Here is a 27,006-nt window from a genome sequence, read left to right as displayed (position 1 = left end):
GGGGGGGGGGTGTCTAGTATATCGGTAATATAACGCCGGCTGATCAAAGGCACAGGCAAGTCATGGGCTGTTTCACTCAACGGGTGTGGGTGTAAAATTTTTATCTTTGGAAAATTTCTTTGTCAGACTTGACTTGATTGGGGGTAAGTGACTTTGCTTGAGGAAAATTACGGACATGGGGGGGTATTGGTAATATAAGTTTCTTCCGAGGGCATGGTCTCAATATGTACATGTTTATGCTGTACGGGGGAGGGTTGGACGGGGCTTGCATGGAGAATGGTGATAATGCAAAGAAAGAAAGAGAGTGTGTGTCGGATGGATGGAACGGCCTGCCAAAAAAAAAACCTGATCTGAATGGGAACTTAGAGATGGAGTACAGTATACTTTCCTCTACTCTAAATTCTGTCTTGGTTGGTCTCGTTCACTCGTTGATGGGTGGGTGGGTGAGCGACTCTCCGTTCCTCCGTCCGTCCGTGCTATCGACGCCCTAGAGGAACCCAAGTTCGGGGACGCACGAAAAATAAAGGGCAAGACTTGAACAGGGGGTAAGTCAGCAAGTCCAGAGGTGAGCAAATCACAAACGACGGGAAGTCTCCCTTAATTGATGATCGACAGGATCCCTGAAGCGAGTCCGATATGCTCTCGATCTGCCGGACGACAACCGCCAACGAATGAACCCCGCCGATGCATCAGCGGAGACCAGTGGAAGGAGGGGAGCACAAACTGGTAATAATACCGACGCGAAAGTTTTCAAGGTGCATAGAGTCGCGACGGGCTGGTTATTATTACGCCGTACTTGCTTGCTGTAACAAAAAGGGCGCAACCAAAGGAGGGGAGCGCAGGGGATACGTGTTTGTGACGCGTCTTACCTTTGTTATGTATGGTTAAAGTTTGGAATATATAACCCCAAGACAGGCACCACCATGGATGGATTGTGATCAACGGAGAAAGGAAACAAGGACAAGGAGAGGAGAGGAAAGAACGAACTAGCAAAGTCTAGAGTTGCCAAATACGCACAACTAGCGCCGCCTGGTCTTTGTTTGCTTCGGTTCTTTCCCGTGCCCGTCGCTCTACTGACTACCCAAAGACACCCAAACCCATCCCAAGGGGTATCTATCCGCAAGGCTATGCATCTTCAAAGCAAAAATAGAGACTGAAAAAACAACAACAAAGAAAGTATTAAAGTCTATCAGGTTCGTCCCAGTAAACGAATATGAAACCAACGATGCAAACACAGGCAAAAACCGCGTATAAGACAACATGGCCTGGAGAAGGTGTTGTATCGTAAGAGGAAGGTGAAGCGAACGAGCGTACTAGGGAAGACAATTGACTTTGAAGAACGCGAGAAGAAAGGTGAGAAGAGGGATTCTTTTGTGCTTCGACGTCTGCTCCCCCGTCTTGTTGCTCCTCAACTTGGCCCTCTCCTCCTACCTGCTCAAGCACAGAGCCCTGAGTAGTAATAATCGGAGGTAGAGGAACAGGTGCAGCAACAAGACGTGGTGCAACCCCGCCGTTAAAGGTGCTGTATGTGTGCACCGAAGGAGGGAGCAGGGACCACGACACCATCTTTTTTGCATTGTTCTTCTGACGCCCGGGGCGTGGTGCCTTTAGAGGCTGCAAAATCGACTAAGTCTTGCCCTTTTCATACTCCATGTCTGCATCCTGGAGTTCAGCTTCGAGTTGAGCACGAGCATCCGGCGAGTCGGATGCACCACTACTGCTTAAAGGCGAGGATGCGGATGGTGGAGTATGTTCGTCTTCGCCATAGTGCACTGACTTTACGCGCTTCAGTGCAGGCTCACCATCAGGCGTGTTGCCGGTGCTGACAAGGCCTAATTGGCTTGCCTGAACAGGGTTCTGGGCAATCCACTTCTCTCGCCATTGTTCACGAAGGACGTCATATATGAACTGAAATTGCACCTTGGACTGTACCATACCGGCACGCTGGTCCCTGAGCATCTCGACTATCTTGACAACGGGGTCCTCGGTCTCGGGTACATCGTCTAGTGAACCTTCCTGGAGCTCCTGCGTCAGCCAGTCCAGGGCGATAAAAGTTCCGCTGCGACCAATGCCTGCACTACAATGCACAATCCGCGGGTTGGTAGCATTATCAGAGTTCTTCAGACGGGAAATCTCGACCAATCTCAGCATAGCGGAGCGGTCGTCTCCTTCTGGCACGGAAAAGTCCGGCCAGCCAGCAAATAGCAAGTGCCAGACCTTCTTAGATTCGGATTCATCATCAGTCGTCATGTCAATCTCCCGGACCTGAGTACGCGCCTCTTCATCAATGGTATACGAGGCCAGGTGAAGATTGTGGATCAGGCCGTCTTGGAATTCGTCATGCTCGTTGACACGCAGGTCGGGGTTCGAGGGCGACTGGGGATAGTAGGGGTAGCACTTTTCCCGGTAGGCCTCAAACGTCTGGGTAAGCATAACGATGACGGCGGGCGAATCATTCTCTTTCCAGACCATGCGCCAGATGTGCGACCATGTCTCAGCCTTGGGTCCCTGTGTTGCGATGTACTTGAGGGGTGTTTGGGACTTGGTCGTCACAAGGTCTATGGGCGAGGCGTTGATGTAGTCAAAGTGGCCTTCGGGGACGGCGAGATGGACTCTGTTGGACTGGTATGGGTCGACGTTGGCGTAGCGGTTGCGGAAAGCGTACTCCTCGCCGCCGCAGCGTGCCCACCTGGGTGGCTCCTCTGAATCGGGCGGGTGTGAGTTATCGCGAAGGCGGTCGTTCTGAGCCGTTTCAAGGCGATTCCACTTTGCATTGATGTCTCTGGTAGAGCCAAGGAAAGCGGGATATGGGATGCCCGCATTTTCGGCTGGTGTAGGGGTGCCGGGGGCAGAGAGAGGGTTGGTGAGGCTGTGAGTGCTGGCGGCGGGGGTACTGGCAGCGGGCGTGTTGAGCGACGAGGTGGTGAGGGAGCGGAGACTGTCCTTGCTGCGCGAGCGCTTGGACGAGGCCGTGGGCGAGATGGGGTCGTCGGGGCTGGCCATGGCTGGGTCGGTCCTGATGAGGACGCCCTTGAGCTTTGCCTTGCGCCGGAGGGCGCGAAGTTTATGCAGTTTGAAGAGATCCGCGTCCGTGTATGCGGGCGGGTTGGAGGCGGTTAGTGGGGGGGAAGGCAGAGTACTATGTATTCGTGTACACCAAGTGGCGGAAGAGCGGGCGGGTGCAGGCTGTGGCGCGTCAGAGGCCGGAACGATGGGTCTGAGGGCGCTTTGCCGTGTCTCGAAATTAGCGATAGGGGGGATGCGAGGTTGCAAGTGGAGGCGGCGGGCAAAATGAGGCTTCGCCACGATGCATCTGCTGCTGTGCTCTGTCTCGGTCCCCGTCTGCGCGTCTCTTGTCTGTATCTTGTCCTGTCTCTCTGGTCCTTGATGGCAGTCGCAGTCACACTCTCAGTCACAGTGCCGCGTCAGCGAGCTTACCATGGACCAGGCCAGAGCAAGAGGCAGCCCGTCTCCCAAGAACCAGCTTCAGCGACCTTCCGGGCAATGGAGGGGCTGCAAGCGGCCTCGCAATCGGGGGGGAGCAGATGGCGGATCGCAGGCCGGCCGTAGCGTTGTCGCGTGGCCTTCTAGAAGGGTGGGCAGGCAGATGGGCAAATGGGAAACGGCTGTGGATTAATGGCAAATGTCCCGTCGCCGAGGGGGAAATAGACAATATTAATGCGAACGCGCAAGGCCAAGGCAGGCCGACTGTGAGATGGAATGACAACGCAGCAACAAGAAAAAACAAGCTTCCGCCTGAGGCCCCTCCTTCCCCCCTGCAAACACGCCAGGCGCGGTCGCTGGTCGCGTTGGATGTAGTAAGTACACACATGGCATGGCATGGCTGCCCGCTATTCCTCTACCAACACTCCAAGTTGCCCCCCACCCACCCAATCTTTCTACTCCTCGCCCACCCACCACCGCCATCACTCCTTTCATCCCAACCCCCATCATCTGCGCATCCCCACCATCCCATCCCATCGCCAGTCATCAAACTGTAAATGCACTACTGACTCGCCCATGGGCCCCTGGTTTGCTCTCTTCGAGGTACGTGCAGAGTTGCAAAGGAGCCCAAGATATCAAACTAACACCTTGGTACAGGCCTGGGCGGTCGCACGTGTGCGTCCATGTCCCCTTTAACCCCAAACTGTCCGGATGACTGACTTGTCACAGCTAATTCGGTCGCCCGCCTTCAACCGAGCCGTGCAAAAGGCATATCGCAAGATCAACAGGCTGCCAGACTTTGAGCAAAAGAATGGTGGCGGCAGTATGCCGGCCTCGTCGCTACAAGAAAATCACCCACTGACTGCGCTTCAGGAACGGGCCCCTCGTCCATTGACCATTTCAAAGACGAAGTAAAGAATCAGTTCCGTGAGCTCACTTGGCAGAAACGCCCTCCCAAGTGAACACCGTTCCGAATTCCGGTCGCTTTCCGCCACCCCCTCTAGTTTGTCAGACATGTGACAGCTGTCAGGCTAAGCCACGCTGCTAACCGACCGCCAATCTGCCAGATAATCTGCAGCCAACCAACCAAATGTTGGTAGTATATCCAGAGACATCAATGCCTCTTATGCCACCGGGTCTAGGAAAGCACTTCGAACAGCGTGGCCGCAAAATGTCACCATCGATAATCTGGCAATGCGGAAAAGACATGGTGTTGATCCCTAGACTCTTGCTTCACAAAACTGCTTCGCTTCTTTTCTTGCTCATATAGGGAAACAAGAACATGACGTTATTCTTGGATCGATGAAGACAGATGTCGATTGTACTAGACTTGAATGATTGTAATCTGGCACTCGAGCATGAAAATTCACAGTCCGCGCTAGTACCATCCATGGCGTGACGTCCAAATACGCTTTTTAGGCCTTGGCCTGTTAAATATATCGACTATTCCATATTGCTTACAACTGATGTCTGTGAACCAATACTCTACATGCAATGCACAGCGTGATTAGGGCAAATATCTGAATAGAACAGCAGCGAGCGTTTTTCTACTACTACATACATACACACCTATCCAAGTAGCGACTTGATTACGTGATTGTGGAGTCGTGACATATCTATATCTGAAAACATCATTACGTCATGAATGTCTTCATACTTTTTATGCTATACTTCCACTGCGCTTCCAAGTTCGCAATATATACAAACCAATCGTCTACGCAATACAATGCCTTCAGCGATAGTCACCGGCGCCACCGGTACGTCTTGGTCAGAATATGGTCAGCATGTATTAATATAGCACAGGCATCCTCGGTCGCGAGATCGTCTTCGAACTCAGCAAACACCGCTCACAATGGCCCACCATACACGCACTTTCGCGGAGCAAGAAAGAAGACTACCCCGAGACCGTAATCCACAACCATATTGACCTGCAATCCGACCCAGACACCATGGCCAATGACCTCAAAAACGTGCGCGGAGAGTACATATTCTTCGCCGCTTACCTCGCCCAGGATAAAGAAGAAGACGCCTGGGAAGTCAATGGCCGAATGCTCTCAAACTTCCTCTGTGCCCTAGAGAAAACAGGCGCCATATCGCAAGTCAAGCGAATCGTCCTCGTCTGCGGCGCAAAACAATACGGCGTCCACCTCGGCGTGCCCCAGCAGCCCATGCAAGAAGACGCACCCTGGCTCACCTCATCTAAATGGCCGCCAAACTTCTACTACAACCAGCAAAACATCCTGCACGAATTCTGCGCCAAGCACAACAAAGAATGGGTAGTAACGTACCCCAACGATGTCATCGGCTTCGCATCAGGAAACTTTATGAATCTCTCTGCAGCCTTGGCTCTCTACGTGCTCGTCTCTAAGGAAATGTCTGGCAATAGTGGCATCGAGTTCCCTGGCTCCCCCGCCTTCTACACCAAATTCAACTGCTTCACCAGCGCAAAACTCCATGCCGAGTTCTGCGCATGGGCAGCGCTCGACCCGCGTACCGCCAACCAAGCCTTCAACATCACAAACGGCGATGTCGAGAGTTACCAGAATCTCTGGCCAAGAGTTGCACACTACTTTGGTACTACCGTCAAACCAGACCAGTTCAAGAGTGTCTATGGCGGCAGTGGTGCAGCGAGCATAAGCGGTAGAATCAAAGACATGGTTGTGGGCACCGAGAGCCAGTCTTCGACTGTGCAGATGGCGCCTCAACCACCTATTTCTGCAGTTGCGGACGAGAGAGGGTTGCAGGGCACGCCGGTGCTGGAGCCCAGCCACGTCGAGAACCACATTGATCTTGTAAAGTGGTCTAAGCGCGACGATGTCAGGCAAGCGTGGAATGCACTTGCAGACCGCGAGGGCTTGGACAAGGACGCTTTTGACAAGGCAACGTGGGCTTTCCTGGGCTTCGTTCTCGGCAGGAACTTTGATCTCGTGATTAGTATGAGCAAGGCGCGTGAATACGGCTGGACGGGGTACAGAGACACATGGGGGAGCTTGAAGGATGTGTTTGGGGAGATGAAGGCTGCGGGCGCTTTACCAAAGGGTAGTGTCTAGATTGATTTACAAAGTACCCGTGTCCATGCGTGTATGCTCATGTAGGACAATATATCTTCTTCTCCCCATACCCCGCACCCTAGTCCTTCACTTGTATACCAGTCTACTACTACAAGCAAATCCCAATACAAATCAAGTCATATCGTGCATGTTGCATATTTAGTTTGTTGTTGCGGCTGTACATACTCCATGTGTACAGTCGCCCACAAAAACTTGACACGACTACCTATTCGCCACATTCATGCAACGACAACAGCAGTCCAGTCTAAAAGACCGCACCGCCAATAATAAAGACTCTTTCCTCCTCTCTCCGTACCCATTGGATGATCTTATTCGCGCTCTGCGCCAGCGCGGCCCTCGACGTATTCGCAGGCGCAACAGCGTATAGCTCAAACAGCGGTGTGCTCCATGCGAGCGCCATACACGTCGTGTTAGTTTCGTGGTGCACTTTTAGCGTCGAGGGTTTACCATGGATGTTGCTGTGGAGTTTGTTGTAGAGATTGATTAGTCTGCGACAACATTAGTACACACATACACGCACCTCCCCCCGCTTTGATCAGCAAAAAAACATTCAAGATGCAGTGAAGTCTGATGCTCAAGAAGGAAAAGGGAGATTGGCATGGGACAGGGTAGAACCAGCCCCGCGATCTCAACGACCACATGCACTTTGATTGCCAAGCAAAACGCAAGGCTGACAATCGAAAGATTGCTAAGCAATAAAAAAGAAGAGGCGGTAATCAATGTGGCTTTTTGGAGTAGTGAGGAATGCAGCTTAACGTACCGTCGTTTCTCCAAATCTGCAGCAAAGTATGGAGCATAGCTCGGCATGGTAAATTGGACGTTTCCCCTCGACTTGTACAGAAAGTGTCTTAGCGGGCTGCCGGGGACAATGTCAGTGCATGTGGGCCGGCCTTGGTGGACCGCGCTGCGTATCGCGTCGATAGCCCCGATGCGCTGCAAGTTCTGCGGAACCACCCGTTAGCGTGTATGCTTCTTCTATCTCCTTCCCTTTATCATGTCGATATAGATTAAAAAACAAGAGGGAGAGATATGCAGGCAGATGAGGGTGGCCATGCGTGATTACCGATGACTTGGTAACTTTTCTGGGCAGGGCCGATCAAAGGAAAAGGGAGGTGAGCAATGCTGTGGTCGGATCCGAAATGCAATCACCACCCTGGAGGGCTCAGGTCGGCGTCTTGACGAGAGGCGGTGTCGGGGAACGCAGTCTCCGAAGCCGAAGAGTGCACTATCCAGAGACCCGTCATGCCGTCCTCTTTTTTTGTGCCCATGCAGCCGTTTTGCCTCACACGGGACAGCGATCCATGTACAATCCATGATGACAGGATACGGCAATTTCCCCGCTCCACATCATTCGACCAGATTGTCCACCATCCATGGAAAACGGGCGGGCACTTGACCAGCAATCCACGCGTCTCGACAAGACACCTCCCTGGTCCGGAGCCCTTGCCCATCTGGAAATCAGAAAATAAGGGGATTTTGCAAACACACTGTCATACGAAAAAAACCGGACAAAGCCATAGGGCTGGAAAGTTTATCAATACGTACCTCGATTAAATCATCCCTCATGCGTCGGAGCTCAAAGAAGCTCTCCTTGTCCGCGCTAATTAATAGGACCGCGACTTCATCGTCCGCGCCGTCGCTCGTGCGAGGCCGCTCCTGCATATGCTCCGTTGGGTCGTCTAGATTCAGGAAGCTGACATACATGTACAGATAGCCCGTGTTGTTGAAGCCAGGCAAGCAGAGCGGAATCCAATTTTCACCCCCGCCAGCCTTGACGCTGCCGGCTTCAAACAGCATGTTGAAGATGAGATGAAGATCACCTGGGTGCAGACTATGCTTTTTGGGTCGTACTACCGACACGAGCTTACCAGATGCTACAATCAGACCGTAGAGCAAGTTCTCCGACCGCGTTTTGAGCAATGTGTTGTTGATGGCAGTACGGTGAGACTTGCGCAGTTTTAGACACTCGAGGGCCGACAGTAGTGTCGAAGGAGATCCTCGAGTGAAACCATCTGCTAGAGCAGACAAAAGGGTTTCTGTTCCCTGTAAGGGGCGGCGTAGGTCGTAGTTTGCACGTGCAGCAAACATGCGCTCCATACTGGGCAGCGTAAGGGTTGAGAGAATCTGCATGTATAGTGCCTCGAGCTGTGAGCGAAGCTGAGCATCACTCTCTCCCAATCGCGTAATGGCGACCAGATTGAGCGGGCCCTTGGTCATAACGACGAAGCGAACATCACCGGCAGTGAAGCCTCGCAGGGTGTCGTGAGTGGACTGGTAGAAGGATATAATGGTCTGTACAACACCAATGTAGTTTGTAATCAATTGATCGTCGCCGTGGCGACTGTATATAGGCTTGCCGGCGCTGGAGAGGATGAGGAAATGCTTGAGTTTTGCGCGCCACTGGAGCATAATCGCTTCTGTTGACTCGGTCAGAAAATGTTCCCTCTTGACATACAGCATGAAGCTCACCTTCGTTCGAGCCGTCAGCGTTCAAGCCGTCAACGTCGTCAAACTCGCGACGGAAAGCAGCTTCAAAGTCTGGATCTGGTGGGAACATGCTTTGCGACTCTGCGTCGGCAAACCTCTGTCCCAAAGACCGCAGGAGCGACTTTTCTTGCTCCGACTTTTCTGTTGGGCCCATGACTTCGCCCAATATGCTCTCCTGGTATCCTCCTGCCTCGATTGTTGGCGCATAGCTGCGTATGCTTGCGCTGTCATCGGCATCGTTTATATTGCGAGCGGCCATGCTGATGCTCCCAAAGTTGCGCGGCCTGGGTGCTGTAGATGTCGGCGAAGCATCCTTGGGGTCGGCAGAAAAGGCCTGCGTGTTGGCGATGGACAGCTGGGTGGTGGCCTTGGACAGGAGCTGCGGTCTTGAAGGCGCCGTCGAGTGCGACGTCGAAGGTCGCGACAGCAGGCCCATGGCCGGTCGCGGTGGCAGCGGGGGCGGGGGTGCATCTTGTGATGCCAGCGATGCAGTCGAATTCTTGCGCGAAAAGCCTCGTATTATGGTCAGGGTCGGGTTGGCAAAGTCGTGCGACTCTACTGAATCGCCCCTGGCGGATGCGGCCGATGCATTGCTGCTCTTCTGCGTGGGCGTAGTAGGCGAGCCGGGTCCCTCAGAGGTTGGCGTCTGGGGCTCAGCGCTGCCAGTCTCGTCCATCAAGATGGTGGTGGGCGGGCATCTAGACAGCAGTACAAGACCGTGTTACCTTTCCACACATGACGCGATGATTCGGAGGTGCATGCCGCCGCGGTGCATCGTGACGCTTATCTAGGTAGGTACGCTGTGCATGGGCCTGCTGCTAATGACGTTCGCTGCCCTTAGCTCATCCACACATCAACACCACACCATCGTCTCGCCATCTGCCCCCGTCTGTTGCACTCCACGGCCTTGGCCTGTCAGTCTTCCAAAAAGAGCGGTATGCATCATGCTCTATCATCAAGCCCGTGCTGGGCGAGTTGACGACATAGCAAGGCAGTGAGCCGGCACAGGGCAGTCTGTACTCAACCTCACCGGGTGGGGTCGACCATTCTTTATATACAAAGAGACAGCATTTACCATGTTGCCATGTGCGGACAGACCAATACTGCCAGCCGACGTTACGACAATCAACTATTCCTTGGACTGGCCACATCTACACAACCCTAGCAATACCACATTTGCAGGACTGACACAGATTGACATCTGCCATTGCCAAAGAACAGACCTCTCTCCGCAAAAGGACACAGAACCAGGTCACATATACACTCGATTCAAGTGCGTAGAACCCGTAGTTCGCTTCAAGACAGCGAAAGAAGATCTATGGGTGTTGGAAGCCCCCCATGGCCCCATCAACATGCTACGGCCGGCTACAGAGGAAGAAAAAGCCCAACGCAGCCAAATCTACCCTGATGCAGGTCCATCTGTGTACCAAGGCCGGAAATTTCTTTTCTTAACAGGCCCTTGCCCCCGCGGACGATACCAGGCATACGCTACACTAAAATGGTTAACTCTGAATCCCCATGCCCGAAAACACATTTCATGTCTTTGTCTGCTCATCCAACCTTACGAGGAAGACTCTTCTGCCGAGGCTACCCGAAAAGCATACAAAGACCTCGCTGAGTATCTTGTACGACATGCTCCGGGATTTGAAAAACTCTACCTCCTTGTCTGTCCAAATGGGATGCAATTATGCAGTGCGGCATCTGAGTTCGGCATTCTTCTTCAAAGCAGAGACGTCAAGATCATAGTGGTTATCGATGATTGCTGTAGCAGGGAGACGAGAGAGTACGACGATCCTATTGTATTCTCAGAAACTATGATGGCCATGGCACGTCGGCCCCCTCCGCTCCAGACGGTCAGTGAACCACCACAGAAACATGAGACTGAGGGGCATGGGTCTGAGGTTGCAGAACCAAGTGGACTGGACAAAGAGAAAGAAGAGGAGGGAAAGGAGGGAAAGGAGGAGAAGGATGAAGCAAAAGAAAAAGATAAGAAGGAGCATGATGATGATGATGATGGAGAAGAAGACGAGAAGGAGAAGGAGGACCAAGGAGAAGAAGACAGTGTCGATGGCGATTGGACTGATGCGACCATGAGCCCTACATCGCCCCAAAACGAGTTGGACAAGGATTGGCAGATGTTATGATTCCCATTATCTAAGCGTCATATACGCACGTACGAATTATGCCAGTTACCATGCATCTATTCACTCAAGCACCAGATCAAGTATGACAAGCATAAAGAAAACAATTGAATAAATCAGTCTAAGTATGTGGATATCAAACGAGCGTGGCAGAAAATATACACACGTAAAAAAGAGGGCATTACAACTGTCGTCGTAAGAAAAAAAACTTCCGTCCGAGTACAACCAAAAAGAAAAACCACACGGAAAGACCATTAACACCCCATCCAACCAAGAAAACCGAAAGAAAAAACAGTCCTCAACACCAACACCATCCCATCGTTAAACATCATATCACCCCCGCCTCTCCCGCACTCTCCATCCAAACCTCTACCATCCACCCCGCACCCTCCTCACCTTCTCTTTCCCCCCAACTCTCCCCGCCGTAACGCGCCTAGCCCACCTCCGAATCGCCCAGCCCCTGGCCAGCGCCTGGAAAGCCAAAACATCGCTTTCCAACTGAATGCGCCTCGCTTCTTGGATACCCCTCCAGCGCCGCTGAATAACTGTCGCAGCATCCACCATTTTCTGTCTTGCCTGCGCAACAACCGCCGATTCGTGTGCAATCTGCATAGCCTTTATGCGCGCGCTGGTCTGGCGGCGCAGCAAGAAGCGGCGGAATGCAGTTTGGATCGTTGTTGCGGCGCGGTGGGTGCGTGCAAGGGGGAGGAGACGGGAAGCGAGGAAAGAGAGGGTTAGGAGGGTGAAGTCGCGGCTAGGGATGGAGCGGGTGGTTTTGTCTTGGGATGTGAAGAGTGCGATGAAGGAAGCTGAGCAACCGACTGCCTTGAGCTTTGCGCCTAGACCTAATTTGCTGCCATCTGGGATGGAGCTAGTGAGGTTAGAAGGCAGATACGTATCGACGATGACCTCAAGTACTTTGGGGTCTGCAAAACTCGTCGTTAGGTTCGCTACGCGGATGCCGTGGAGACGGGCGACGGAGCGAGACCAGGAGAGGAGGAGGCGCTTGTGATATGCCATTCCGTCCAGCTCAGTCGTTTCTGGCTCTTCGTTGTCGGAATCGAGGACTCGTCCCTCAAAGTTGTCTCTTGCTCGGTACCATTGGCTGCGGAAGCGCTCAGTCTCCTTGACTAACTGCGGCCAGTCCACGAGGCTTCCTAGCCTGCATTTTCCGACAAGCGACCATAGCAGGGAGAGAGTCTTTTCGCGATGACCATCGACAATGTCTTCGGCTCGAATACCGCTGACTGCTGCGCTTGGCATCCCTGGGACACTGCTCAAGGCTGCAAGGGCAATCTGCACGTTGTACACCTTTTGTGGACGACCAATAGCTGGGTATTTGAGATGCTGTGACAGAATCCAAGCATCTTTTTGTGCTACATCACTAGTGAGTAGCTCGCCGGTTGGCAAGTTGAGTGTCACAGTTTCCTCCTGCTGTTCTGGGTAAAGTAGCAGCTCCACCAGACGATTGAACATGATGCCATCGCGAAGGTCGATTGCGATGTTCTCAATCTGATACGCGTATTCTTGAAGCGGGTATTGAGCATGCTCGACCTTATAGTTGAGATGGTGGAGCGGTCGAGTAATGTCGCCATGCGAAGGGAGAAGCATCTTGGATAGCTGGTGGAGGATCTCCACAGACGTCTTGTATGGTGATGTTGTCTGGAACAAGCAGCCCGACAAGGCATTCGTAGTCTTTGCCTGGTCAAGAAGAAGAATCAACATCAGACTTCGCAGTGCGGTACGGCGCCACGACCAGCCCTGCGATCCAAAATCATCGTCACCACGTGTGAGACTAGCAATACTACCGCCTCCAGATTTGACGCGAACCGCATCTTCGTTCTTGATCAAGAACGCAGACAAGAAGCTCTCGATCGCCCGGCGTTCAGCGCGATATTGGCGAGATCCATCGTCCGAGCAAGTGGAACCGGTAGACAAACGGCATGGCGTGGTGATTTGGCGACCAACAATTGTCTCAGCTGCAGCCCGAAGTGCATTCAGATCGTACGACTTTGTCCACAAGTTGAGGAACTTCTTCCGCAGACCAACATCATCCTTCAATCTCAGTGTCTGGGCCAAAAGATCCTTAGGTATGCTCAACGCGCCACACTGTAGTGAAGCTTGCAGACGCTTGTGCAGGGGTGGCATAGCAGGGTCGTGATATATATCAAGCATCTTCTTGCGCAAATCTTCCGGAGTTTGTTCAGCATTTGGGTCCTTGTTCGCCGAGTCGAACACCGAGTTCAGAAGCTGTGTAATGGCAATCTCTTGGTAGGTGAGCCAGTTGTCTTCGTACAGTTCTGGCTGAACAAGATCCTCGCGTAGTACTGGGTATTTCTCCTGCGGCTGTGGCTGCTTGCCAACCTCGTGAAGCATGGTAATGCTGCTTGCTACACTTCCGGTCTTCTGTCGCCGTAATGCTGTGGGCGGGGACTTGTCGGTGTGGAATGGCGACGAAGACAGCGGTGCACGCTTCGCTTTGGCCAATTTTGCTCGTTCAGTCTTGATGGTTGATCTCAAAGATGCACTGCTATTTGCAGTGGAGGCAGTGACATCCGCTCGCGATTTAAGTGCCTTTACTGGAACATCGTCGTGGCCTACGGTCGATCGTGGTCGCTTTTGCGTTCCTTCGGTTCGTTTCTTGGTCTGCAATATCCTCTCTGGCTCTTTGGGTGCACTGAAATGGACCTTGGGGGCTTTTGCCAAAGTCTTTTTCGCCTCTGGCTTAATGAAATTGATTTCAATATGCGTCCCACTGCTCTTCTTCTCATATATCGCCATACCCGGAGGCATATTCTCCTTGCCACCGCCTGAACCTGCAATATCGCTCGAAAAAGATGTGCTCTGCGTCGAGCGCGATGTTGTGCTGAGAGGACCGCGTTTCGGTGGCGCGGCGAGCGATTTGCGAGGGACTTTCTTTTCCTTCTTCAAAGCTGGCAAGAGATTGTTTCCCTCCTCTTCTGATAACGTGACGAGATCCAGTCCAAGATCGGGGGATGCTTCCCGAGTGTTGCGTGGTGCATGTGTGGGCTGTCCTGGGTGGATTGTAAACAAGGACGTCTCGTCGGTTGGGATGTATATTGTCCTCCTGCGCGCCTCTTTCTTAGGACCTTGCTTCTTAAGCTCCTTCTTGTCCAAAATGTCTTCTTGCAGTTGTACAGTGGCATTAACTTCGGTAGCATAGTTTTCACTTGGCATATGCGACACGCGTCGTCGGGCGGGCTTCTCGTGTTGTGGTTCGGGGACAGGCGCTATAGGCTTGGGCATCTTCTGTGCTGGATGGGCGAGAATCGTGCTCTTCTTTGTCTTTGTGGCCGCGGGAATAACACTGGCGCGACTCCTCCTTTTCACTTCGAAAGCTGCACGCTGTTGCTGTTCCTCCTCCTGTGCGACATCCTCGAAAATGTCTAGTGATGGATTGAACGCAGGCCTGGTGGCATTGCGCATAGGTCGTCGGGGCTTCGCCTGGCGAGCGGCCGCTTTTAGCTCGGTCGTGTATTCGATATTTGCTGTGGTGTTGTCGTCGTCGAGATAGCTAGGCGCGTATTGACTTCCGTAGCCAGGGTAGTAGCTGCTTGTTGACCCGTAGGGCGCCGGGCATGGCGTGCCTGCGGTGTACCCGTACATGTCGGCGGCTGGCGTGCGAGTGTGAATTAATTCGAATAGAAAGAGCGCCGGCGCATAGGTAGAGGGTTGTCGTCGTGCCCAAGGGAGTCGAGGGTGGATTCAAAGGTGGATGCGTTGACGCTTAGCCGGTTGTGGCGTTGTTGTGGATCCCCCATTGTCAATATCGTCGCTGGGGCAACATCAACATTTCCAAACACCATCCCGGCTTCCCTCGGCTTGACGTCACTCATCCAGCTGAATGCTGCATCGGCTCTCCATCACGATGCAATCCATAACGGCTAATTACCACACCTCTGCGCCTAGCACCGCCACATACATGCGTTCACCATTACCCCTTTCCAACCGCATGCAACATTATTCTCGACACCTAAGGAATTCCCCTGCCAGCCCGAATTGCTTTTGCAGCCTCACTCTGGGCCCGGTCCTCTGCATATCGCTGATAAATGGGCAAATAGTGCTGCCTGTCACTCAACGTTTCCTTGACACTTTTCCTAGCCTCAACAGCAGCGAGCCACTTCCTGAACCTCTTCCATACCTCCTCATCCTCACCGCCCTTGCCCTCGTCAGGAATACCCGAACCCCCTTTGAAGTGATCAAAGACCCATAGCCTGTTGGCCCAGGGCGCAATCACAATGTCAATGAGTCCAAATTCCTTGCCTGAGAAAAACGGTCCTTCGTTGTCCATCTCTCGCGTGAACTCCTTGATGTGATTCAAGAATTCCTTCTGCTTTTCTTCGAGCCCATCGCCTTGATGCTGGAGGAAGCGGTGGTAGGCGGGAATGATGCGACTACCCACATAATCTGTCCAGATTCTTGTTCTCGCACGCTCATAGGGATCCGTAGGCATCAGGTGCGGTGTGTGCTGTGGAAATGCTTCCTCGAGAAACTCGCAAAGAACAGTGCTCTCATATAGCGGCTTGCCCTGGTATTGCAGTGTGGGAACAAGGCCGCGAGGATTAAGATCAAGCAGGGACTGGGGCTTGTGATATGGGTTGACTTCAATGTATTGATATTGGATGCCTTTTTCCTCGAAGGCAATCCATACACGCTGAACAAAGGGGCAAAACCAGCCCGAGTAGAGCTTTAGAGGACACTCGGCTGAGTGAGCCTGGGTAATATTAGGCCTGTGACGTAGAGATGATATTCTTTATCAACATACCTTGACTGTCGCTGCTGCCAGGCCTGTAGCCTCTGGGTGAAGGTCCGCATCAGGGTGGTCTTTGCCCATGGTTTTCAATTGTATTTGGTGTTGTAGCTGTGGTAGGTTTCTGAATTCAAAGAAAAGTGGGAATCAGGTGTTTTGTGGCCAAGCACGCAATATATAGCTAGAGAAGACATCTGTGCAACCATTGATACTGCAAACACGGGGTCATCGTTTTGTAAATGTGATGCTGGTCATGACGAATGCGGGGCAATGACAATGACGCTGCATGGCACCCCACTTTTGGTGTCCATCACCATATTTCCAACCTCTTTACTCCTGTACGACTTGTTGTTTGAATATACATGTATAGTGTACATTGGCAAAAGTGAACCTGCTCTCATGCATACGGTTTTCATATCTCCATTCGTACCTCTAACAACTATCCACATGCCCATTGCTAGGCTCAAGGTAGTAGCTAATCTACACCTTCCACCTCAAGAAGCCTATCCACCCTTCTATACACTTTGGCAAAGCTTGACTCCACCATCTAGGCACAAGTCACAAATGCACTAACAAAAGGCCCATCGGCTGTCACACACCCTCCCACGGGCGCTAGGAACGCTGTCCCCGAACAATCCGCAGTCTGATAAATCGCCACTATATACCATCATCAGCTCCTACATCCCAATTTTTCCATTTCTCTCTCTCCATCTCTCTTTCTTCTAATCATCCAAAACATCCCACATCCCCCCCCCTCCCCCATCTTCGACCCTTGAAGAAAATGGGAAAAAAAATGGAAACTTACCACTACAACCCTCTGAAACCCTCGACGTACTATAACTCCGAATCGGTACTCCAGTATCAAAACGGTCAAGCGGCTGACATACGTTTCCATTACCGAAAATAGGATCCGCATTAATCAGCGTCGAATCCGTGCATCCTGGACCCGAGTACTTGAGACCGACAGCGACGAAGGCGCCTCCTTGACGGGGTGAGAGAGGGGAAGCCGAGACGGCTGCGAGGAGGGTGAGGGCGGCGGTGGTTGTGAAGTGCATTGTGGAATGGTGTTTTGAGGAGAGTGTGGGCGATGGGTTGGTATTGGAATCTAAGACTGCTTGTTGCTTGATACACCGAGAGAGAGAGAGAGAGAGAGAAAGCGGACCGTTTTATACCTGAGGTTTCTATTTCTATCTCATTATGCGCTCTTTGCTGATGCTTTTCGTCGTAGAACCAACACTTGGGCTCCTTCCGCCATCACCATTCGTAAACCAACAAATAACACCTCAATTACTTCACCGAGGTCAATGCTGCGCATGTTGGTGGTAAAAGCGACTACATCCCTTTTCGAGAGATGCTCTGCTGACATGGATGATCCGCCAAGTCAGATTAGTGTAGAATTTTCCATCCACGTTAGGAAGGATGGTAAGCTGATTTTCTTTGGTGACTTATGAAACCCCCACGCTGCTATCCAAATCTGATCAGATGGTTACGGGAATTGTAGCGACAAAATGGATTAGATCGTTATGTGTCAGCGGGAAGTGCTGATGCTATAGCTTCATCAGTTGGTTGCACAAGACTACCGTGCACAATAGTATCTGAGCGCTGTTGGTGGCTGGAAATTCCCACCCTAAAGCTGACAGAAATCTCTTTTTAAGGAAAATAATAAAGTAGACTCCATGACGTACACTAAACCCCCACACTGAATTCATAGTTATAGAAACAAAACATCCAACTCATCAAGTTGTCCTTACTAAATCCCGTAACAAACCACCTCAAAGCTTCGCCGCACATCTATGTCCAACTCAGCTCATACCATCTTCACCCCCCCCCCACAATCAAAACTCACATAGACCTAGCCCTCTCAAGCTCCCCACCCTTAATCTCCCTCAAAACCCCTGTCTTCGCAACACTCCCCATGACATTCGCAACCACAACCTCCTTGACATACCCCAACGCCCCCGTCTCAGCAAGATAATAAACCACATACTCACTCTTAACCTCAATCAGCGCCATCCTCGGATCCTGCGGTCCACCATCATGCACACCATCGCCCAAATCGCCAAACCACGCCGACGCACCGCGGCTCCAGACTTCTTTAATGCGAGGGTCACTGTTCGAGCCAGTAGTTGCAGTGCCAGTGATAGAAGCCCAGTCTTGAGACTTTGTGTCTTGGATGGTGATTTGGACTTTGTTGTTTTGGGCTAGGTCCTGGAATTTTTGGGAGTGCGTGTTGGAGAGGAAGAGGAGGTCGGGGCCGTCGCGGCGGGCGAGCGCCATGGAACGTCCTACGGGACCTATGTGGTGGTTGGGGGGTTAGATGCTTATTTGCTTTGTGGTGGTTTGGGGGGAGGAGAAAAGAGGTACGTACCGACGCCGTCGCGGAAGGTGTTTAGCATGCAAATCTTCTTTCCGTCGACGAGTTGGAAAAAGTCTTTGATTTGCTGGTCTTTGGGGGTTTCTTCGTCATATTGCTTTGCGACGGAGGGGTCCGTCTTGGAGTTCACCTCGCTGGCCTTGAGTTGCTCGGGCATACTGAACGTTCGTGTAGTGGAAAAGTATCTAGAGGTAGGTCTGAAAAGTGCTGTACTACGAATTGCGGGTTGAATTCGTGGTAAAAGTGTGTTGGTACAACGTAAAAATAGTCGAGGGGCAGACATGGTGTTAGTATACGCTGAAAGTGGATTATTTACACGGACGTAACAGTGAGATCAGAAGGTCAAGTAATCACGGGTATCGGAAATCGAGAGGATCGCACACAGATCATCGAGGGATGAACTACAGGCAGCATGACGTCGATACAGAGCGCACTCAGAGGGGTGGTCTCACATTTGGTGGAGTTGGGCGCCTCACACATATGGATGACGACGTTGTAAATCGCATCTCGGGACGCGGCACGCTAAGGGCGCGATCCTCCCGAAATGCATGGTGGCATTTATCTAATACACGCTTGCCGTAGCCACAAGATGACAGTCGAAAATAGACCTCTCTAATCTGCAAGTAGTCAACAACACGAATAGCTCATCACATTCATCCAATCACAGTTGTAATCGCAGTCAAAGACAATAATATAACAAAATATGAACCCGGAACTCCATTAGCTAATCGCTACCCAACCCGTCCATATAATTATAACAGTTTTAATACTCATACCTCAGCATATGAGCCATAGCAAGATGCTGAAAGGGGTACTGGTATATGCAAAAGGCGCCGTTGACAATCAAAAAATCGGATGCATCAAAGGCATCTACAACTCGTCCTTGGCGCTCGCGGCCTTGTCCTTGGCCTTCTCCGCAGTGTCCTTGACAGCCTCCTTGGCATCAGCAGCAGCCTCTTTGGCAGCATCGGTAGCCTTCTCAGCAGTGTCCTTGACGGCGTCGGCGGCGTCGGCGGCAGCCTCCTTGGCGGACTCAGTAGCATCTGTAGCAGAATTAGCACCCTTCTCGCTGGCGACAACAGCCTCGTGAGCAAGTTTATCAGACATACCTTCAGCAGCGGCCTCGGGAACAGTGGCCTCAGCCTTGTGTGAGCCGTTCTCCTTGATGAATTGGACCAAGTCCTCAACAGTACGGGAACCAGAGTAGTCAACGGGGGAGTCCTTCTTGCCAGCGGCGAAGAGCTTGATGGTTGGGAAACCTTGGATCTCATCGGGAACGTCGTTGGCGGTGGCGTCAACCTTGGCGATAGTTACGAGCTTGGAGAGCTCATCAGAGGCGTAGAGCTGGCCGAGCTCCTCGTACTTGGGAGCAAGAGCCTTGCAGTGACCGCACCAAGGAGCGTAGAACTCAACAAGGACATCCTTGTCGTTGTCGATGACGAGGTCCTTGTAGTTGTGGGCAACAATAACCTTGACGGGGCCATCGTTGGACTCGGGAATGGGCTCAGACTTGATGCTGGGCTCGATCTTGCCAGCGAGGAAATCATCGACAAACTTGCCAATGCTCTTCTCGGTGATCTTCTCCTCCTGGTCGAAGGGGAACTTGTCGTTCTTCTCGGTGCGCTGGATGGCAAAAGCGGGCCATGTGCCGATCTTGAGGTTGAGGTTACCAGCGTGCTGGCCAAACGCCTTGGCGTCAATGGTGGCGAAGTTGATGGCGCCCTTGTGCTTGAGGGCGAGGGGCTTCAGCTCCTTGGCGTATTGCTCACGCTCCTCGGGAGTCTCGGCAAAGATGTATGCGAGGGGAAGGCCAGAGGCCATGTAGTCGGAGTAGGTCTCAGGGCCAACCTCGCCAATAAGAGGGGTAGCGGCGACCTTGGCGAATGTGCGGATGGCGTCGGCGTCGAAGGCCTCGGTGAAGACGTCCTTGCCGTCGTCAAACGACTTGTAGAGGACGAGACCAGGCTGCTTGACGCCCTCAGCCTTGGCGAGAGCAGCGTCGTTGGTGGCACCGAACAGGTAGTTGTCGCGGAGGCCATTGGCGACGGCGGTAAAGGTCTCGTTGGAGGCCTTGTCGTCGGCGGCAAAGTAGCCAACGAGGACAACCTTGTCGGCAGTCTTGAACTCCTCGAGGGTGTCCTTTGTGACCTCGGAGACAGCGGGGAGGGCCTGCTTGGTCATGTATGAGATCAAGCTGTCGGCCTTGCGCTGACCACCGTATGGCGACACGTTCTCGAGGCCGCGGAAGACCTTGAGAGTAGGGTAGCCCTCAACACCATACTCCTGGCAGAGATCCTGCTCCTCTGTGCAGTCGACCTTGACCAGGGCAATGTCCTTCTCCTTGAGAGTTGTGGCGGCCGTCTCGTACTCGGGGGCGAGCGCCTTGCAGTGACCGCACCATGGGGCGAAGACTGGGAGGCAATTGTCAGTTGCGCCATTGGGAAGCGGGGAAGCTGGGGCGGGGTGGCAATGCACTTACATTCTGCGAGGACGAGGTCGTGCTCCTCAATGAAGCCCTTGAAGTCGTCTGTCTTCAGCTGCTTGACATCGGAAGCAGCAACGACAGCGGCAAAGAAGGCGGCGCAAACAGTGGAGTACTTCATTGTGCTGTGGTGGGGTGTGGCGTGACAGAACGGCGAAGTGATAAGAGGAATTGGGTTTGAATGTCCTCTGCACAGCGAATGGAGTAGAAGTAGAAGCAGAACAGTGAGGCGTGGGCCTTTTATTTCTACTGGACGTCGTGGCGGAACATACAGTGTGAACACCTTGCCTGTTCAAAGTGGAGCACCAAATGGGCCTAGTGCGCAGAGGACCCACGTACCCTGCAGCGGCCCTGATGCGACCTTCACCAATGTAAGACCACGTGTGCCTTGCTGCCCTCGGCCGCTGCATAGTCTATCCTATCTACGTATACTACTACTCACCTTCTGACCGGGGTCCCTCTCTCTATCCTGCCCGCTTGTCCTTCCATTCATTCTGCCTTCCCGATCCAGTTGTGGCTAGCTTTCAGCGCTGCCCATCTCCAATGCATATCATTAATCTCTAGAGCTGTCCTAGATTTACCAGCCTCACCTGGAGCGCGTGTCAGCCTTTCCAGAGGCCAGGTGTCCTACCAAATCATGTCCTCAGGCGTTCACCTTATTTGCGGGTCGCTTAACCATTTCTAATCAACATCGGCAAATGGGGCAGCATCCTTCGTACTTGTCCCCATGCTCGGCCCGCAACAATCCCGCTATCGTTACGAGAACCTCGGGGCCTAATGATGTGCTCAAGAGCTGACAGCTATTAAAAGCAATTTAATTCGTAAAAAGACACGTGGAGACTACTCTCCAGATAAGAGCAACGTATGCCATTGAGACCGGTACTTGGCGCCTTCAAAAGCCATCTTCTTGAGCAAGCCCATTGCAGTTCTTGAGCCAAGGCCTTGTCTAGTCGTGGCATAAGTACGCGTCTGTCAGAATCCATTGGATACGCAGACACCGCCTTTGGTGATCTTCCACATCTCGGCCTTGTTTTCTTATTCAAACAAAGGTACATTCGGGTCCCCATGTCGACGGTGTAGGTCTGCATAGTGCGAAGAAGAAGTCACGGTGACAGGCGTTACAGTACGCGACAGATCATGCGGTAGGGATTCAGCTTTCAAACACACTTCAACACATGTATGAGGGTGGGCAAGAACCATGTTGTTTTCTGACGCCACATGAGCGCCGCCTGTCAGATTTCAACTCTGGTGTTACTAGAGACATGTCACTTGTAGTACTAATTACCAGTTTCAGAAGCGCATGGACTTTATTGTCCAACAGGGTCAGCGAAAAAAAAGTTGCGTTGCTTACCATGGTGGGAACACCAACCCCCAATCCCCCAAATTAGCGACTTCTACTCCTCTCCGCTTCCCCATCACCCCCATCGCCCCCATTTCCCCGTCCCCAAAGCCATCAGCTTTGTCAGATAACATCATGGGATTATATGTGCCTTGCCGCGGCGCAATACAATGACGTCTCTTGCTTACCTTCATACCAACCAGATTGTTCGTCGTTAGATTCGCCGCGGAGGAGCCCCGCCCGGCTTGCCCAAACCGTTCACCCCGCAATCGCACATAACACACGTAGTCCGCCGGGCGTTGTGGTCTGCGGCACGTGTGTCGAGGTCAATGGACGCCAAATCAGTTTCCACCGGATAAATGGGCAGAACTGCCGTTATCGATCTCTACCACCTACGCTCATTGGCTACGACTCGCGCATAGCTCCATCTTGATGTCTAGGTTTGTAAACTATAAGACTGTTGAACGTCGTTCTACTCTGCAAGTTGTTTTGCACTTCTTATCTCGTAGTCTATTTTACTTTAATAGTCCGCCGGCAACGAGCAATACTACTATATTTCAGAAAGAAACCAGATCAAAGTGAAAGAAAAAGATGGCGGACGTAGAAGAGCAGCATAAGCTTTCGCAAGATCAAATCGACTTCTTTATGGAAAATGGATGGCTCAAGTTGAGCAACTGCTTCACACGAGAGCAGGCCGATAAACTGCAAGAAACCCTTTGGACGAGACTGGGCATGGATCCAAACGACATGTCAACATGGTGAGTTTGTTATCCTCACTCTACTTTTCTCCTTGCAATCCGGATGTGTTATATATACATGTGTGTTTTTGCAGAACATGATCCCAAAAGCCAACCCAACTAACCCCCCACATCCAGGCACACGGAACGCACAAACATGCCCTTCTTCCACGAATTCCCCGTCTCGACCTTCGCCCCGAAGGCCTGGGCCGGCATCTGCAACCTCCTCGGCGGCTCCGCGCGCGTCGACTCCAACGCCTCGACCTGGAAAGACGGCTTTATCGTCAATCTCGGCACACCTTCCGGCCACAACACCGTCGTGCGCCCCCAGGACCTGCCGCAGTGGCACGTCGATGGCGACTTCTTCGTCCACTACCTCGATAGCCCCGAGCAAGCTCTCCTCGTCATCCCCTTGTGGACTGATATCATACCGGGCGGTGGTGGCACCTATATTTGTCCAGCCGCTATACCGCATGTGGCCAAGCATTTGTACGAGAATCCAGACGGCGTGAGTCCGCGTATGACGCCTCGGGCGCAGAATCCAGACTTTGTCGAGGAAAAACATCTGGATTGGTTTAACAATCTCGCTGCCAGCATGCCTGACGATGCGTTTGTGGAAGCCACAGGCGTGGTCGGCGATGTGTACCTATTGCATCCGCTAATGCTGCATGCGGCGTCGAATAACCAATTACGTAATGTGAGGGTTATTACGAATCCGCCTGTTAGCGTCAAAGAGCCGTTTGTGTTTGATCGGCCGGATGGAAATTATAGTATTGTGGAGAGGAAGACGATGAAGGCGTTGGGGAAGGAGCGGCTTGAGGGTTTCAAGATTACGGGGCCCAGACAGATGGTTGTACCGGAGAGAGTGCGGATTCAGGAGGAGATGAAGAAGAAGGAAGAGGAGAGGCTGCGGAAGTTGAAGGAGAGTGCGGGGTTGGATGGGGGCAAGGAGGAGGTGAAGCAGGTTGCTACTGCGGCTTAAACATGAAAATTCGTTTCCAGGGTGTAGGATGTGATTTGAATATTATATTTACATTATTTCTTAGGTTCTAATTGTATTTTGCTACGAGTAATATCGCGTTTTCTCATCCCTACATAAGGTCTATCATGATGTTTTAGTTTCCAGTCCACCAAACATAGTTGTTGGTTTCCTCTGGGGTGTCATAGATGAGCTTGCTGCTCGAGTTCTCTGGCCTCTCAGGGAAGACGTTGAAGTCGATATCCCAGACCTTGAGGTCCTTGGCCTTGACGGTGGAGCCCTCCTCGGCCCAGATGCCGAATCCAGTGCTGTCAGTGCGGGCAGGGTAGATACGGGTCGTGAGCCAGAAGCGGTCGTTCACGTGGATCTCGACCAGGGAGCCATCAACAAAGATGTCCATGTGCAGAGACTCGGTGGTACCGTTGGCGAAAGTGTACGGGTAGAAGTAGCCGAGCATGGTGTAGTTGGCAAACTCGACAATCGTAGATGAGTGCGAACGGTCGACGTTGATGGTATAGTTCTCAGGGCTGTACCACACAACGGTCTGCTCCTCGTGATTGGGCGACTGCGCAATCACGACACCAGCAGGGCCGGTGAAGTCGGAAAGGGTAACCTGGAGATGCATGTGGCTGGTACCGTTGCCGGAGACGTCTCCACTAGCGCAACCATCCTTGCCGTCAATGACTTGAGGCTCCGAGCCATTGTGGAGAGCTTCGATAATCTCGGGCAGAGGGCGGGCACCAAGAGTGTATCCCGTAAAAGTACCGTTACCGTGCTCGACAACACGAGTGTTGCCCTTGGTAGTCAACTGCGAGTCGTTGTTGACCAGGTGGCTGGTCTTGATGACGTACATTTCCCGAGGAATGGCCATAGCGCCTTGGTATCCTGTCTGAGTAATGGCAAAGTTGTTGTTCTCCTCGTTAGCCCAGCCCCATTGGATGCGTCGGTCGTTCTTCGAGTCCACAAAGCTGGTTACAGCGTAGAGCAGTCCGGAGTCGATCGCACCACCAGCAACTGGAGTGAATTCGACCGAGCCATTTTCACGCTTGTTGACTTGTCCCTCGTTCCAGAGACCCCATTGCGCACGTGGATGCCAGGTAAGGTTTCCACCCTCAGTACCCATGAGTACGTAGTAGTGAACATCATCATCCTCGTCGTTCAGAGAGAAAAAGTTTGATCTGGCACAGTCAGCTTTGAGTCGACGCTGTTTCCTCCATCAATACTTACACCTCAAAGTTGAAGCCGTATGTTCCAGTCTCGAGCAGAGAACCAAGAGTTTCGTTTCTCTTTGGCTCCCAGAGAGCACCCAAGAAAGTCCAGTCAGTCAGGTTGTTTGCAGGGGCGCTGTAGAAGGGAATGCGGCCACCGCCATTCTCTCCCTTGATGCCGGAGCCCATGGCCATGTACCAGTGTGGCTCCTCGTGTCCAAGGAGAGCATCCATTTCTGGCCAAGGCTGGCGCAAGTCAGTAGATGTTACATGCATAGTCCAATTGACATAATCATACCTCAACGAAGGGATCACGCCATCCAGTAATGTTCCAGCCCTCTGGCGGGTGGGACAAGATGGGGTTTCCAGCATACTGCTCCCAAGTCTCACCACCATCCTTGGAAATGGCAATGCTCTGTTTCTCGGTTCCTGGGATATAAGGGATAGCCCAGTTGGTAGGCAAATGCTGCACCGAAGTGTAGAAGTTGATGAGCGTACCGTCCTGCTCACCATGGAGGTTGTACGGTTGGCCACTGCCGGAAAAGATGCCCAAACCGTAGTAGCTCGAGTTTCGGGAGTCAGGGTTGGGTCCAGTGCCGAGAGACTGAGCTTGGTCATTTTCCCAACCTCCAACATCAGTCCACGTGATCATATCCTTGGAGGTGGCATGGCCCCAAGAGATATTGCCCCAGTTCACGTGGTTGGGGTGCCATTGGTAATGCAAATGGTACGTCTTTGTCGTAGGATCGTACATCATACCGCATGGGTCATTTAGCCATCCAGCGGGCCCACTGAAATGGTAGGTCGGGCGCCATCTGGTGAAGAGGGTGTTATTACCCAAACCTTGGATAATGTCTGCAGTCAGCACAGCGGGCAACTCCTGTGCACCGACAGCAGACAGGGTGCCGAGTGCAAGGCTCAGAAGAGGGGAAGAGCGAAACATCGTGCTCGGAGATAGATGATGTCGACACTATAGATAGTTAGTCGCTTCGTACATAAAAGCTCTGTCTCATAACTTTGTTCGTAGTATCTGGCTTTCGAACAGAGGATACGTAGAGGGAGCTTGAATCGCAATTTGGAGGCAATGGGAACATACCGGGATAATGGGCTGGCCGTTCGATACCGAAACTTCACAGCAGGAATGCAGACCTTTATATACATATTTGTTCCTGACGGACTAAAATTCCCCACTTGCCTGACCTGGTATACGATCATGCTAGCGAGATCCAAGACCATCTCGTCGTCGCTCAGACAGTCTTGGTGCGCACTCGTTCTGGGGCTACGAGTCAATAGTGTTGGTTGGGCAGATACTATGGGGACCAGGATGCAGTCGTTAGCCTGGAAGGATCCCCGCATAGTTGCCATGCTCGAGCCCCATATTTCTCCACATATGGTAGAAGGCGGCCGTATTACCGAACTTTGTTCGCGCGGGTTAGTGACTGCATCATGTATTTTCCTTTCTCACAGCGGCACAAGAGACCGCGACGAACCTCAAGACGCGGGTATCTCTCCGAATGTCCCTGTGATGCCTGGATTTAGTTCATAATGAAGAAAAGTTTTCTTCAAGCCACAACGTAGCGTAGGGCTTAAATCACCGAAAACGGACCTTGGAAAGTGTGGAGTCCATTGCGACCGAGTAACCTCCCGAGATCCAGGTCGCCATGCGGACGCAGCCCAGATGGCGCAACGGTGCCGACAGAAAAAGCAGGGAAATGCTCGCATTTTGTGGAGATGGCCTGCGGAGGTGCAGCCGCCTCACAGGAACGATCGTGAGGAGGGACGGGTTGCTTCAATGGAATGCCCAGACCGTGTGCTATTAGTCTAGGGCAGTGCGGGATGACATTCGACGGCTATGTCGAATTGGTGCGCGAGATAATGCAGGTGAGCATTCAGGAGAACATTCAGGAGAAAATCCATGAGTGGCAAGAACATGGTGTCACGAACAGTGCCTAGCGCAGTATTTGCACATATGA

The 27,006-nt window shown here is 52.3% G+C and overlaps 12 protein-coding genes across 12 annotated transcripts; 4 read left to right on the top strand and 8 right to left on the bottom strand.

Annotated features, from left to right (window-relative positions):
* Window positions 1–1,626: 1,626 nt before the first annotated feature.
* On the bottom strand, window positions 1,627–3,003 carry COCCADRAFT_18 (uncharacterized protein; the record flags this gene model as incomplete). Its single annotated transcript, XM_007708072.1, has 1 exon — window positions 1,627–3,003. One exon carries the CDS (start codon window positions 3,001–3,003, stop codon window positions 1,627–1,629), a length of 1,377 nt encoding a protein of 458 aa, XP_007706262.1.
* A 1,017-nt stretch (window positions 3,004–4,020) lies between these two features.
* COCCADRAFT_80544 (uncharacterized protein) lies at window positions 4,021–4,406 on the top strand (the record flags this gene model as incomplete). The annotated part of the gene is made up of 4 exons (XM_007708193.1): window positions 4,021–4,047; window positions 4,102–4,119; window positions 4,174–4,267; window positions 4,318–4,406. 4 exons carry the CDS (start codon window positions 4,021–4,023, stop codon window positions 4,404–4,406), a joined length of 228 nt encoding a protein of 75 aa, XP_007706383.1.
* A 764-nt stretch (window positions 4,407–5,170) lies between these two features.
* On the top strand, window positions 5,171–6,494 carry COCCADRAFT_80742 (uncharacterized protein; the record flags this gene model as incomplete). The annotated part of the gene is made up of 2 exons (XM_007708192.1): window positions 5,171–5,201; window positions 5,248–6,494. The coding sequence occupies 2 exons, from the start codon at window positions 5,171–5,173 to the stop codon at window positions 6,492–6,494; spliced, it is 1,278 nt and encodes a 425-aa protein (XP_007706382.1).
* Window positions 6,495–6,759: 265 nt separating this feature from the next.
* Window positions 6,760–9,678, bottom strand: COCCADRAFT_31635 (uncharacterized protein; the record flags this gene model as incomplete). Its single annotated transcript, XM_007708139.1, has 4 exons — window positions 6,760–7,003; window positions 7,276–7,457; window positions 8,061–8,932; window positions 8,985–9,678. 4 exons carry the CDS (start codon window positions 9,676–9,678, stop codon window positions 6,760–6,762), a joined length of 1,992 nt encoding a protein of 663 aa, XP_007706329.1.
* Window positions 9,679–10,078: 400 nt separating this feature from the next.
* On the top strand, window positions 10,079–10,759 carry COCCADRAFT_48226 (uncharacterized protein; the record flags this gene model as incomplete). The annotated part of the gene is made up of 1 exon (XM_007708191.1): window positions 10,079–10,759. A coding segment is annotated over one exon (681 nt), but the record flags the coding sequence as incomplete, so codon positions are not given.
* Window positions 10,760–11,512: 753 nt separating this feature from the next.
* COCCADRAFT_21345 (uncharacterized protein) lies at window positions 11,513–14,770 on the bottom strand (the record flags this gene model as incomplete). The annotated part of the gene is made up of 1 exon (XM_007708109.1): window positions 11,513–14,770. The coding sequence occupies one exon, from the start codon at window positions 14,768–14,770 to the stop codon at window positions 11,513–11,515; it is 3,258 nt and encodes a 1,085-aa protein (XP_007706299.1).
* Window positions 14,771–15,137: 367 nt separating this feature from the next.
* Window positions 15,138–15,998, bottom strand: COCCADRAFT_21344 (uncharacterized protein; the record flags this gene model as incomplete). The annotated part of the gene is made up of 2 exons (XM_007708108.1): window positions 15,138–15,878; window positions 15,930–15,998. The coding sequence occupies 2 exons, from the start codon at window positions 15,996–15,998 to the stop codon at window positions 15,138–15,140; spliced, it is 810 nt and encodes a 269-aa protein (XP_007706298.1).
* Window positions 15,999–16,636: 638 nt separating this feature from the next.
* COCCADRAFT_80618 (uncharacterized protein) lies at window positions 16,637–16,969 on the bottom strand (the record flags this gene model as incomplete). Its single annotated transcript, XM_007708190.1, has 1 exon — window positions 16,637–16,969. The coding sequence occupies one exon, from the start codon at window positions 16,967–16,969 to the stop codon at window positions 16,637–16,639; it is 333 nt and encodes a 110-aa protein (XP_007706380.1).
* A 787-nt stretch (window positions 16,970–17,756) lies between these two features.
* Window positions 17,757–18,445, bottom strand: COCCADRAFT_80736 (uncharacterized protein; the record flags this gene model as incomplete). Its single annotated transcript, XM_007708189.1, has 2 exons — window positions 17,757–18,208; window positions 18,283–18,445. 2 exons carry the CDS (start codon window positions 18,443–18,445, stop codon window positions 17,757–17,759), a joined length of 615 nt encoding a protein of 204 aa, XP_007706379.1.
* Window positions 18,446–19,158: 713 nt separating this feature from the next.
* COCCADRAFT_10 (uncharacterized protein) lies at window positions 19,159–20,891 on the bottom strand (the record flags this gene model as incomplete). Its single annotated transcript, XM_007708071.1, has 2 exons — window positions 19,159–20,699; window positions 20,768–20,891. The coding sequence occupies 2 exons, from the start codon at window positions 20,889–20,891 to the stop codon at window positions 19,159–19,161; spliced, it is 1,665 nt and encodes a 554-aa protein (XP_007706261.1).
* A 1,809-nt stretch (window positions 20,892–22,700) lies between these two features.
* Window positions 22,701–23,828, top strand: COCCADRAFT_80957 (uncharacterized protein; the record flags this gene model as incomplete). Its single annotated transcript, XM_007708188.1, has 2 exons — window positions 22,701–22,867; window positions 22,985–23,828. 2 exons carry the CDS (start codon window positions 22,701–22,703, stop codon window positions 23,826–23,828), a joined length of 1,011 nt encoding a protein of 336 aa, XP_007706378.1.
* Window positions 23,829–23,961: 133 nt separating this feature from the next.
* Window positions 23,962–25,976, bottom strand: COCCADRAFT_8 (glycoside hydrolase family 32 protein; the record flags this gene model as incomplete). Its single annotated transcript, XM_007708070.1, has 3 exons — window positions 23,962–25,003; window positions 25,053–25,279; window positions 25,332–25,976. The coding sequence occupies 3 exons, from the start codon at window positions 25,974–25,976 to the stop codon at window positions 23,962–23,964; spliced, it is 1,914 nt and encodes a 637-aa protein (XP_007706260.1).
* Window positions 25,977–27,006: the final 1,030 nt, after the last annotated feature.

Source organism: Bipolaris zeicola, assembly GCF_000523435.1.
Source record: "Bipolaris zeicola 26-R-13 unplaced genomic scaffold scaffold_0, whole genome shotgun sequence".
Lineage (NCBI taxonomy): Eukaryota > Fungi > Ascomycota > Dothideomycetes > Pleosporales > Pleosporaceae > Bipolaris > Bipolaris zeicola.
Note: the sequence above shows the minus strand (reverse complement) of the source record. Positions and strands in the feature narration are given on the sequence as shown.